General features: G+C 31.6%; 2 protein-coding genes across 5 annotated transcripts; one reads left to right on the top strand and one right to left on the bottom strand.

Annotated features, from left to right (window-relative positions):
• Positions 1-1692: 1692 nt before the first annotated feature.
• LOC129920316 (sorting nexin-20) lies at positions 1693-6455 on the bottom strand. 4 transcript variants are annotated; one of them, XM_056001668.1, is made up of 4 exons: positions 6414-6455; positions 6008-6172; positions 5254-5944; positions 1693-2192 (listed from the first exon to the last, which is right to left on the bottom strand). In XM_056001668.1, exons 2-4 carry the CDS (start codon positions 6159-6161, stop codon positions 2057-2059), a joined length of 981 nt encoding a protein of 326 aa, XP_055857643.1. In that variant the 5' UTR covers positions 6162-6172; positions 6414-6455; the 3' UTR covers positions 1693-2056. The 4 variants fall into 4 exon arrangements, with proteins under 4 accessions (XP_055857643.1, XP_055857633.1, XP_055857642.1 ...); XM_056001658.1 differs by lacking the exon at positions 6414-6455 and adding an exon at positions 6278-6407; XM_056001667.1 differs by lacking the exon at positions 6414-6455 and adding an exon at positions 6235-6403.
• Positions 6456-7673: 1218 nt separating this feature from the next.
• Positions 7674-13606, top strand: LOC129920305 (cysteine desulfurase, mitochondrial-like). Its single transcript, XM_056001650.1, has 6 exons — positions 7674-7904; positions 7991-8076; positions 8140-8351; positions 8414-8622; positions 10324-10915; positions 13239-13606. Exons 1-6 carry the CDS (start codon positions 7784-7786, stop codon positions 13390-13392), a joined length of 1374 nt encoding a protein of 457 aa, XP_055857625.1. The 5' UTR covers positions 7674-7783; the 3' UTR covers positions 13393-13606.
• Positions 13607-13637: the final 31 nt, after the last annotated feature.

The raw sequence follows: 13637 nt of genomic DNA, 5'->3' as shown, positions 1-13637 counted from the left end.
AAAGCATCTAGTGGATTTGATAGAGCTGTTGTTTTCGTGAGTTTTATGGTGCCAATATTTATTTTGAAGATATCAGATAAGACAATCAGCTGATGAGAAGCATGAGAACCCAACAACGACATCCCGAACCCAGATACCTTAGTGCTTTGGATATTCTGGATGAACACATAATCCCAACCGACAACGAGGAAGTAGTTTACTTTTACGCCGATACGCAATCGGCCTACTACCGCGGCTAAATGCCATACCACCCAACCCACCATTATCAATACCACAACTGGACAACCGGGACGGAACACCCCGAGGATAACCTAGTCAGCAGACTTGTAAAATTAAGCCTATTCATGTACTATATTTATATATATTTTATCTTTTATCCATTGTATAAGGTTAGGCCCCATATGTGCCAACAAATTTTATATCAATCAATGTATCTTATTAGAAATAAGTTAAGCTTAAGTCAATTGTATATAGTATGTTCAATAAAACAAAATTGAAATTGAAAATTGAATTGAATATCAGATAAGATATACCTATTTTAAATATATTTAAATATCAAAGCGAAACGAAAATTAAAATTTTTTCGTTTCGGTTAAGGTAATCAGTAATCACCTCAATTATATTTAGACCTCAAAATCATTAAACAGAGAGCTGAGAGAAAATATTGATGATAAATTAGAGGAAGACGGTTCGCAGAGTTAACCATTATACATTTGTCAATGGGTGCTCTTATACTTAAAAATTTACCAGCAACCAGAGAGTGCATAGTGCATACATCAAAAGCTAGGCAATATTCCAATTTCTATACTTCAAAGAGATGCGATTGAGATATATAATTATATTTTTGCAATACTCTATTCAGTATTGAACAAATTGTATGAAGTAATTTACTATTTTTGTTCATTATCATATTGGGAATCAATTGAAATAAATTGTTCCTTGCCAACTAGAACAAAATATATCTGTGCCCATATGCATATATTGTTTAGTTTTACAACAGAGAACAGATAGACTCAATATAATTTTCTGTGTTAAATTATAAATAATGCATGCTTCATTGTACGTATTAATTTTGTAAGAAGCAAAAGAAATGTAATTTATTGTGAATTATGACAATTCCTTGCAGAAAAAGTACCAACTGAATCAGAGCAATGATTAATAATTTTTACACATGAAAATTATGTTGACATTATCACTTTTACTAAGAAACTTATTCGGAATCAAGTTTTGACCTAAAAAAAAATAAAGAAAAGAGTGGATGTTACAATCAGTGTAAACATTAAAAATTGCAATTGTCTTAGGGTTCTTTCTTTTTTGCTTATCTGTCTCTTTTGTAAAATTACCCAAAACTCGAGTTATTTTACCATGAACCTCAAGCCGTTGGAGATAATATTAACATTACTTGACATTGTTCTTTAGTACGACTGGTTCACACTTACTTCGCCTTCGATGTCTTTTGCGCGATTTTAAAAACGCTTATCTCACATTAAATCGAACCACTGAACTGAAAAATATTTAAAACAATTTTTTTTGTATATAAATTTTAACTTTTTATTTATATCCTATAAGATATGAGTATAATGTTTTACAATGATTTTTAGTTTCTAGTAAAATGTTTATGTTTCAGTTACAAATTGACGGATATTTTTATCTTTTTTTGCGTGCGTGTACAAAACATAACATTTACAAAAAAAAAAAAAATTAAAAAAAATATTTTTAAACTGGTCCATACTAATTGTTGCAACATTGCAATAAATTTGTAACAGAATTGAGTATATTAGAAAAAATAACATTGAAATAATATTCGAGTTTCATTAATTTGTTCTCAGTCAAATGCATTTAAAAGCAAAACTTAAAGTAGATGAAAATACCCCCAAAATATATATCCATAGCATGTATATATAATAATAAAAACAGTGTTTATGTAAATAATGACCTACATATAAATACTATGTTCCCGTAAGCATTCAATAGACAAAGTGCACACATGTCAGATAGAAAAAATAAATACATAACTTTAAACTAAACACCAAAAATATATAGAAAAAAGAATAGTTTATATAGTTTCAGTTTGTGGATCTAACAAGTGAATGGCCTTCATCAGTGGCGGACTATTGTTTATATTTATCCCCTTTTTGGACATGTCTGTAAGGCGATCGGTTATTAGTTTTTGATCACGCCCTCGTTGCCACCTGAAAATATAAAAAAAAAAAAACAGAAATCAAATTACTAGTGTTACTTACTAGTCATCTGCACTTTAAGTGCTTTAAATAAAATAAAATTTATTTTTTTTTTTTGGAGCTGAAAAAAAATTACGCATACGTCCTAGTGACCGCTTAAATTTAAAATTGAAAAAAAAAACTATCGATGATTGAAGAATGAAGCCACATGTTTGCAATATCTATTTTATTGCAGATTTTTTCAAAAACTGAGTTGAGAACCCATGTTTTAAATATTTTTAAATGAGATTTTTTTTCGTGGCAAGAGATCAATGGAAAAGTAAAATTTTAAACTTAATTCCTGTGTGTCCTGTGTGTCCAATGTGTCCTTTTAATAAAAGATATAAAAACCACACATGAAAGAAGCATATATGAAATGTAAGTAAACTTAAGCGAGCTGGAAAGAATATCGCAATGGCTACTCATGCAAGTTAGGCTGCCATGTACCAGCATGAACTAGGGTGCCTCTATCTTTAATATTGATGCTCAAAGTTTGACAGTGTTCAAGGCCAACTTCTTGTGGATGACGACAAAATTCTTTTCAAGTGGTGCCAGTATTTTGAGACACTTTAAGTTTCCAAAAATAAACATTCAAACAGCGAAAACTTAATTAAAAAAAGTTACTGACATCATAGTCAAAGGAGTTATTTAGGGTGGTGGTAAACAACTCTAAACAAATTAAAGCCACTAGTCCACACGAGATACTCCTTGAGCTCAGGAAAAATATGGCTTTCAGCTATAGGTATCTTACTTTTCTTTCTTTAACTAATTTGGAATTTCTCTTAGGCCCTAGAACCTAGATGGAATTCCTTTAAGAGTCATTACATATTAAGAAAATGAATCTTTGTTACTAACTATAACAGGCAAACCCACGCTCTTTCCGAGAAAATGTCCCATCAAGTGTTTTGATTGTGATTTGTGTTGATTTGGATTTGTGTTATATTTTATTTCTTTCTTAAAAATAATCTGTCTCAATAACAGCATTCTAAAGGAAACATTCGCTTTTCCAATTTTACTATTCATTCTTCCTGGAAAAAGTCTGGTCAGAACCCGTTAGGAGAACCTATGTTCACAAATTCCCTTCAAGAGAAACTCTATGGAGTAGTTTGTGGTATTCCTAATATGGGAAATACCTTATGTTCCCAGCAAGTAATCTGGAGAGAATTCTAGTCGGAACCCACAAGAAGAACCTATGTCCAAAGTGCTTCTAGAAGAATAAATCAATGGAGTAGTTTGTGTGATCCTAATGAAAACCTTATGTCCACAATATACAACCTCGAGACGGTAGCTTGGTTCTTAAGTCTCTGATCTTAACTAGCTACTTATATTTTACTAAGAACCAAAAATTCACGATAAAGGCTCGAAGAAGAGCTATCTTATTCCGGGTCTCTCTTGCCTCTATACTCAAGATTGGTACCCACACTTGACATTATAAGACTGACCCTTTTGTCACAATTTTTCTTTCACGTATGATGCCCAAAGTAAGACTTACTGTAAACTGAATAAATTTAAAAGTAAAAATTGTATGTTAATAAAATGTTTTTTTTTTTTTGTCATTGAAGTCGGTGATGTCTGTTGTTGATATAGTTACCAAAAACTAAACGTACATCATAAAACACACTTTATAATATAATTATATGCTCTTTCTTTTCTTCTATTTATTTTTTATAAAAAACTAAATTGTGACGCTTCCTCGCATGTTTAAGCTTATTAATGTTCTGATATTCAACCACTCAGTTTTAATTCTTTTTATCAGTTAATTTTTGGTTATTCAAGAATTTTTTGGCTTAAGAAGCTCCGAAATGTGTTCTCTATTCACGATAGTCCAAGAACATAGTTTTTATTGAGGAAAAACGTGGACAACTTTTCGCCTAAAATCCACGGTGAAGTATTTATTATTCGGGTGGAATCGCAAAACTCAAATGAACTCTCGCCGATGAAAAGCACATTAATTCGTAATTGTTATTGAACGCTCGGACTTAAAGATCCAGTATGAAGACTTGTCTTCGAAGTGTTCTTTAATCGCTTATAAACATTTTTTGCTATCTTTTTTTGCTAATTTTTTTTAAATGGAAAACAACGTTTCACATACGCCACAGTGACCGTTTAAGTTAAAAATTTACTAAATAATGAAACAAACTGACCTTTGGCCTCTGATTTTTGAAATGATAAATCTGAAATTTTAACTCATGGGGCGCCAAGTATAATCATGCCTCAAAATTGTTTTTAGAAGTTTACATGATTGTAATATTTTGCCACCGCTGGCATAGTAACATTTGATATCATGGAATCACAGATTACCAAACAATAAGAGAAGTGTCGAAGTTTAAATACATTGTCACAACATCATTTGCTTATCTTATCGTTCAAAAATAGAAAAAAAAAACACACACAAATAAATGATAAGTCAATTCTTTCTAATCACAAACTTTCATACAAACACATTCCAAGACGCAAATTAATAGACGCAAACTAACCAAAAAACTATTCATAGGTAGTAAATCTAATTAAAAAAAGAAAGTAAATAAATTCCATGTAACAAGACAAATCAAGTGGAGGTGTGTGCTGCATGTATTGTTTTAATAAATAAAAATAAATAAAGAAAAAAACCTACCTAAGCAAAAAATTGGAAAAATTAAGTTTAGTTAGCATTCCAAAGTGGCTAGCTAAACAAATGTTCTTATTTTTGCTGGTCAATAAAACAGAAACAAAAAAATACCTAAAACAAATAATTACATGCGTCATTGAAATGTTAAAAATTTAAAAATACAAAATCGACATATGAACAAGAATATGACCTTGTTTTTTGCGATTGAATGTTTTCCACCAGGCTATTCTAGTGTCTAGTCATTATAGATATATTGTTTTCTATTCAAAAAGATGATTCTAGAAAACTTCACGCTGGGTGGCTCCCAAAGCTTTTTATAACCAAAAACAATTTAATATATTAATTTCTTGTGCATTAAATAGATCATGATTCATTGAACAAAATATAAATTAAAATAAAATGAATAAAACAAGAATTTACACTCACCATAAATGGGAACAAGTTTGTAAAAGTGGTATATAAAGAGGCAGCAAATCTGTATCACATAGCGTTTCATAGCGTCTCAATGCCAACTCAGCCCAACGATCTGCCGATGGATGTGGTACAGGCGATGTAGTACAAGCCGCAACCAGCCGACAAAGTATCAACAACACAGGCTTAGAACGATCCATAAATATCTTGTTCAACAAGCGAAAACAATTCTCTAGCAATGGAATAGCCGATTCATTTCGACGTTCATCTAACAATTGACAAGCTTTTCTCAATTCAATATCTTGTAGGAAATGCAAAAAATGTGGAGACTCCCGAAGGACAGCCTTCGAGACAATATGATCTAGAAATACTTCAAAGGCTGCACTTCGTTCGGCAATTAAGTCGGGCGAAAAGTTGCCCATCAATACTTTCTTGGGAAAGTATATAGAATTGAAAGCAGTTGGATGTGCTTTCTTCAAATTCGTGTATAGCTTTAGAAAGTCTGTATAACGTCTTTCAATTGTAGCTGGATTCGGATCAATTACCGATGAATCCTGACGCACTGACAAATCATAAACAACAAATCGTTTAATGTTTGGATTCTCAGTTTTTGGTGGCATAATACGGGCATAGGGAATTTCGAAACGAAGTATGGTTGAACCATCATTTGGAAGCATTCGTTGGGTTGTTGGCCTTTGCCATAGTTCTGGAATAACAACCACACAAGTTATGTAATAAAATAAAATACTACAATTCAAAAAAAGTTAACCTTTTTCTTTGATACGTTCTGATTCTTTTATGGCCAAAGAACCAGTTTCAATACCATCTGTAGATGGTGTGTCCAAGTCATCTAAATCATCTGTGGTACCTGTGATACCACTACCAATAACATCTCCACCAGTAGCTGAAGATCTTCTTGCCATTGCAGCACGCACTTTGAAAAAAAAGTTAACAAAAACGTTTTTAGAAGAAAGAAAAGGAAATCTTGGAAAACACCTTGCGAATCAAAAACTACATTAACAAAGCAAATTACTATTACTTTCAAGTTTCAAATTATAATTATTTATTGTTCTCTGTTCTTCTAATTTTTGATTGAACAAAAAAAACTTTGAAGAAAGAAGGGGAACAAAGATTATTTTTGTTGTTGATGCAATTTAACGAAATAAAATACCCACATAAAACCAAAAAAAAAATATATATGAAGAGGAAGTGGAAACACCAACACTAATTAAAATTGACAGATGGATTAATCCTATCCTATAATTATAGGAAATATATGTCATAATTTTTTTTATATTTTCTTTTGTGCTAATGTTCTCTTTTGGAATGAACGTATTCAGGGGAAAAGAAAGTTTTTATTTATTTTTATTATTTTTTTTTATATCAATTAAAAAAAATGCATTTGAAATTTAAATAAATAAATATTTATTATATAAATACGGTTTTTTTCATTTGCAATAACTTTTTTTAATGCAAAAAATTTTTAGTTGCAATAAAAATTTTTTTCTATGCAAATATTTTTCAGTTGCAATAAATATTTTTTTCAAGAGAATTTTTTTTTAATTTGCAATAATTTTTTTTTTTTTATTTGTAAAGGCTTAACTACACTGGCTCAAAAAGTGAAAAAGTACAAAATTGAAAATTTTTAAACGCATTTTTGTAAAGTTTTTCGGCCTGGAAAATTAAAACAAATGATGCAGAAAGCTTATTTTATGGTCTAAAAAACAATTTGCATACTCTTGTGCACAAAACAATTGCGGTAGCCAGAAAAAAAATATTTTCACTTATGTACTTTTTCAAAAAGTGGTGTACGTAGTCAAGCCTTAATGGAAAGCAAATGCATAAATAAAAAAATGATTTTTTACAACCCTGAGCCCAATTGAGATACAAGTTAGCCCGACAAACAATTTTGGTTCTATAAAGCCTTACAGATGCAATTGTTGCTTCTGTAAAGCATTATAGAAGCAAAATTGTTAGTAGGGAGGTTTGTTCAAAATTTCAAATTAATTTTTTCTGTAATTTGACTTTAGAAGTGAGATATTTGGCGAAATAACTCATTTACCCTCCAGTGTGGCCAAGCCTTTACTCAAACCATTTTTTTATATAACTTCAAAAATATTGAGAAAAATTCAAAAATACGGTTTTCTGGTTTTTATTTTTAACTTTTACAAAAATGGGTGGATATTAACAAAACCTGGGGTCACGGAGGCACACAATTACGATCCTACGTTAACGTTTTGATTATTTCTGTCTTTATTTAATCAGTAGAAAAGGATAGGGACACAGCAATTCGTAATTCGACCCCAGTGCGAGAGTCTTCATGTAAATCCACACATTATGAAAATTGAATTCATCATTTTTCATGTGTATTCAAACAGAGCTAAAATTCTTTCACCCACGCTTTGTTATGACATTCGTTTATCAGTTATTGTTCCTCTTCCTCTTGCGCTAGCTGCATCATCATAAAAAAGAAAACTTGTCGTTCCGCGAAACCGACGAATTATTTTTGTGAAGTGAAAATAACTTTGAAAATTTTCCGTAAAAAATGATGCAACGAATTACATTGTTGCCCAAAAGGCTTAACAATTTTGAAACTATAAAAAATATAAATCGATTGGGAATGGTAAATGTAAATGGCATTCGCTATGCATCAAATGCACCAAAAGGTAACATATTATAATGTGAGGTTATTATGATGAAAATACACTTAACTAATATGCAACACACAAAAAATTTTAAAAATAAATTTTAGAATTAAAGAAAGAAAAAGAAGATAAACCATTTATTCAACCGGAAAGAAGACCCTTGTATTTGGATGCACAAGCTACAACTCCAATGGTTTGTTAAATGATATAAATATCATAAAAGATTGTTTTTAAGAGCAAATGAATGAATATTTAGGATCCCCGTGTTTTGGATGCAATGCTACCCTACCTGACCCATCAATATGGCAATCCACATTCTCGTAATCATTATTATGGTTGGGAATCTGAGAAAGCTGTAGAAATTGCACGCGAACAGATTGCCAATCTAATTGGAGCCGATCCCAGAGAAATTATATTCACTTCAGGTGCAACTGAGTCGAATAACATCGCTATTAAGGGTGTTGCAAGGTTGGTACAGTTTTCCGGTGACTAATACAATGCATAACATTTATAAAATTACATTTTTACAGATTTTATGGTGAAAAGAAAAATCATGTAATCACAACACAAACAGAACACAAGTGTGTATTGGATTCATGTCGTGCTTTGGAAGCCGAAGGATTCAACGTAACCTATTTGCCGGTCAAAACAAATGGAATCATCGACCTGAAAGACCTTGAAGAGGCAATTACCCCACAGACAGCTTTGGTATCTATTATGACTGTACACAATGAAATTGGTAAGACAAATCTTATTGAACTTTTACAATATTTCCTTTATCAATTGTTTTCAAGGCTAGTTACTCAAAAATATTTTAATATTAAAACTACGCATTAAAAAAAAAAAATTGTTTCACTCATAAAACATGGCAAAAAGTTTGCTTTTGGGATAAGAGCCAAGGATCAAAAAAGTCTATAAGAAAAAATTGGATGGAAGGATGTTTTTTCGCAGAGACAGTAAAATCTGTAATTGGTTCCGAAAACCCAATGATTCCCAATCCAATGTAAAACGTCTAAGAACTTGGGCATAAACGTTCAATTTGTCATCAAAATCAAAAATAAAATGAATCATTGACTTTTTGGGACCAATTACAGATTTTAATGTCTCTTCGAAAAAAAAACACCCTTTCACCTATGTTTTTTGTCAGAAAACTTTTTATTCTTGCTTTCGATCCCAAACTCAACGTTTTTACCAAATTTCATTAGGGTGGCCCATCATTTTTGTTTTCTCTCAGCACTATTTTAACCATGATATTCTTATAGACACTTTAGATTCTTGTTTCTAATCTCAAAAGTAACATAATTGCTAAATTTCAATACGGCACCACTTTTATTACTTGCTTTTTCCAATATACCCACATTTTCTCTACAACTACAAAAAAAATTGTATAGACTTATTTTATTTGTAATTCCTATAGAAAATACAACATTTTTAATAAATTTTATACCATCGATCTTATCGGATTTATGGCAGATTTTCCTTATTTCCCAAAAAACACCTTTTCACCTAAAATATTTTTATAGACTACTTAGATTCTTGGTTTCTGTTATAAATGAAACATTTGTACCAATTTTCATTCGTGTAACAATTTTGTCCCAGTTTTTGTGTTACTAATTCCGAATCTCATTTCTTAAAAAAAAAACACCCTTTCACTCAAGATAATTTTATAGACTCTGTTGATTCTTAGTTCTTATAACAAAAATAAAGTTTTCACCAAGTTTAAAAAATTAACAAAATGTATGTCAGCTGTTATGACACCTTTCTCACCCACAGCCCAACCCATCAAAAAAACACCCTTTCACCAAAAAATATTTTTAAGAACTTTATGAATCCTTTGTCCCTGCTTTATATAAAACCTTCATCCCGAATTTCATCAGTGTAGCATGTTTTGCACATGGGATTCGGTTATATTTTACCTGTTGAAGTCAAGAAACAAGCACCCTTATTTTTAATCGGCTATAACTTTTCTTAGAGAAATCGTTTTGTCATTAAAAAGATTCAGTATCAAAAAATACCTTTAAAACATATGCCACATGATGATATTCCACAAACAATTTTGTTCACTTTATTTTTGACCTTCATCCCCTCCCTCATGTCCGCAAAAAAAAACACCCTTCCTTGGTTCTTATCCCAAAAGCAAACTTTTTGCCAAGTTTCATGAGTGTAACAATAGCCCCCTCAATCAATTGATTATAATATTCAATAAATTTAATTTTTGTATAGAGCCGGTAAATGATTAGGTATCTAAAATGTATTACATGAGCGAAACGCTTTGGAGTTGAGGTCACTTGAACTTTAAAATTGAACTAAATTCAAAACTATGTTTTTCAATAGCTTAGAACAATTAACGTAGTTTTTAAGTATTATGTTAAAGTATTATTCACATTAGGCTTTACCGAATTGAAATAAATAAATAAATTAATTAATTATATTTCCACAGGTGTTCGACAACCCCTCACAGATATCAGTTCAATTTGCAAGGCCAACAAAATTCTATTCCACACAGATGCCGCTCAAGCTGTTGGCAAAATTCCCATTGATGTCCACAAAGAAAACATAAACTTAATGTCGATTTCGGGCCATAAAATTTATGGTCCCAAAGGAATCGGTGCATTGTATGTGGGTAGAAAGCCACGTGTACGTCTTGTACCAATTCAAAGTGGTGGCGGACAAGAGCGTGGCTTGAGAAGTGGAACTGTACCAGCACCCTTAGCTGTTGGCATGGGAGCTGCATGTGAAATTGCAAGGCAAGAAATGCAACATGACACGAAATGGGTTGAATTTTTATCCAAGAGATTATTTGATAAAATAATGCAAGGTTTGCCACATGTCATTCGAAATGGTGATCCTGAACACACATATCCAGGATGTTTGAATTTATCATTTGCCTATGTTGAGGGTGAATCTTTGTTGATGGCTCTGAAAGATGTTGCATTGTCAAGTGGATCAGCGTGTACATCGGCTTCATTGGAACCGTCATATGTACTGAGAGCAATTGGAACAGATGATGATTTGGCGCATAGTTCAATAAGGTGAGAATCTTTTAAACGAGACAAGATATTTTTGACCGAAATAATTGAAGAGTTCAAGGGAAAAATAGATCATTCTTTTATTTTTTGGAAAGAATAAAATTGATTTTCAAAAAGTAGGTACATCATTAGACATCATAACAAGACCTTATCATTACATTAATTTGAATAAGAAGTGCACTTAAGCACCTTACGTTTTACGTTTCATTTACGTAGTAGGTATTTTTTTTTATTTTTTTTTTTTAAGTAAATAAATGAAAGCTCGTTCACATAGGTTATGATCCACATTCCTAAATAATTAAAAATGTACGTTATTTTTAGTTTCGTGGTTTGAGTCCTGAAGAAGAATTTGGATTTTCACTTTTTAGAAAATTAATAATGAAAAATATGTATTTGAAGCCACTTGCACTTTTTATTCATGGTCATGGTTGATTTCGCGAAATTGTGTAATTATAAAACTACTTGTTGACGTGAGTTTGGCGCTAGTCCAACTTTTGACAGGTACGTAATAGAATTCCTAACATTACAATTATTTTTCTTGGCATGAAAATTTTTATTCCGAAAAAGGTGAAGACTATAAAATCTAAATAGAAGTCATGGCTTTTAATAGTCCAATCAGTCGCGACTCCAAGTTGGGTCGCCAGGCCATTTGAAATGGATATTATATTCTCTTATATATTGGCTTAGCGCGTCCTCACGAGGTGATGACGATGCTTTATACTTTTATTAGCATTTAATATATTTTTTCAAATATATTGGGTCTCAGTATCAGTTTGGATCGCCAGTTAAAAAAGGTTAGGAATTACTGATTTATCTATCTATGGTAGAAATTTTAGTGATGTAGTTTTTCGATTTTCGAAATTCTTGAATGAAATTCTTGTATTCTAAGTATTACAAATCACATTTCAGAAATGTTTTGTCTTTTTTAAACCATATGTTCAATCCTTTCGTCTAAATAATATAAACCAATTGCACTAACATCTTTATGTTCCAAGTTCATTCAATTAATTTAAGTATATTTTTTTGGTGGATGAGAAATTTCAGACCACAGGGCACAACGATATAGTTCTTATGCACTGTGTTTTTTTCTTTCTTTTTCTTTTCGAGGAAGTTGCCCTTAATCCTTCGGATTCAAATCAAATCGTTAAGATTATTGGGGAACAGATCTATCAATGAGTCCAAGTATGATTGTTCGTACGCCATAGCCACCCACTGGTTTTCTTTATTTGGTTCTTGTGGTTCGTCCTCATAGAGAAAGAAAACGTGGTTAGAAAAAGTTCAGGCGATTAAAGATTGTTTACGTCAAATTTTACTGCAATATCTGATCTTTGTTCTGGTCTGATGCCATAGATATTCGTATTCGAAGAAACAAAGGAAAAACCAATGAAAATTATTATTTTAATTGAATTCGTATTCGAAGTATAATTAAATTAAAGAAGTTAGCTTCTGGGATCCTTCGGGCATCTAGGATATTGGAAAAATTAATAAATTGTGGAAATCGAGTGCTTGTTATGATAATATTTCGCCTTCCTGCGATGTCAATGAGACTGAGACCTTTACCCGAGGTGTTTCGGTTAGCCATCGAAACAGTCTTTCTTTTCTTGGATACTTCTTGGGTAAATATAATTTTGATGTCGCTGTTCGGGCACCCATAATGCGCCTTCTCGAGAAAGCTCTAGAATGCTCCACCATTTGAACCATTTTTTTTCTCTTCAGTAATTGTAATTTGGTAATACCATACGATTACAGATACAATTTTCTCTCTTTCTTTCAAATCAGGGTTTTTACGCTTTCTAATAGCCTTATATAAGTATTCCTCTTCGTGCTCTATGAAAAAGCGAACGATCAGAAACCTTTAACCGTTTTTCTGACAATTTTATTTTAAGATAGATGGCTTATAACTTCCTGAGCGGCAAATGAAGAGCCAGATTCTATTAAAAGGTTAAAGCGCTCTTTATATATGTACCTGGGCCTTGAATATGTAAGGGAAGTCCATATAATTTGTTCATGAAGTTGTATGATTTATGATTCTAGCGAAATTGATATCACAACAGCGTCGAGTTAAAGGAGGAAGAAGTGAAGCTACTGTTGCTTTCTTGAATGAATTCTTCAATTAAAATCACTTTTTCTGACTGCAATTACATAGTAGCGACTTCCTACTTCCACTTCGACCTTTTGAAAATAGGTGGCCCTTCTGATATAAGATTCGTCGAAAGTTACTCATAATTTTTTTTCTTAAATCCAACATAAAAATCTCTTATTTTCAGATTTTAGCAATTTCTTAACGATTTTCCTTCTAATTGTTTTTTTTTTCTTCTGTTTCCAGATTCGGTATTGGAAGGTTTACAACACTTGAGGAAATAGACTACACGGCCGAAAAATGCATAAATCAAGTGAAGAAATTACGTGAAATGTCACCACTCTGGGAAATGGTACAAGAAGGCATTGACTTGAAGTCAATTGTATGGGCTCAGCACTAAATTTGTTACACTCTTTAGTTCCTTTCCATTTTTATTACGAATCATACACACTAAATGCTCCACCACAAAAAAAAAAAAAGAAGATTAAAAGACAATAGTCAACAGAAAAAAAAACAAAAAGAATGAATGAATGAACCATTTAATTGACAAAACGATATAACGAATGGCTTCGAATAACAGAATGTTTTGATTACTGTGTATTTTCTTTTTTTTATTATTTTTATTTGCCTTATAATTCTTTGTTT

The sequence above is a fragment of the Episyrphus balteatus genome, chromosome 1 (assembly GCF_945859705.1).
Source record: "Episyrphus balteatus chromosome 1, idEpiBalt1.1, whole genome shotgun sequence".
Classification (NCBI taxonomy): domain Eukaryota; kingdom Metazoa; phylum Arthropoda; class Insecta; order Diptera; family Syrphidae; genus Episyrphus; species Episyrphus balteatus.
This window is presented reverse-complemented; position numbering and strand designations above follow the sequence as displayed.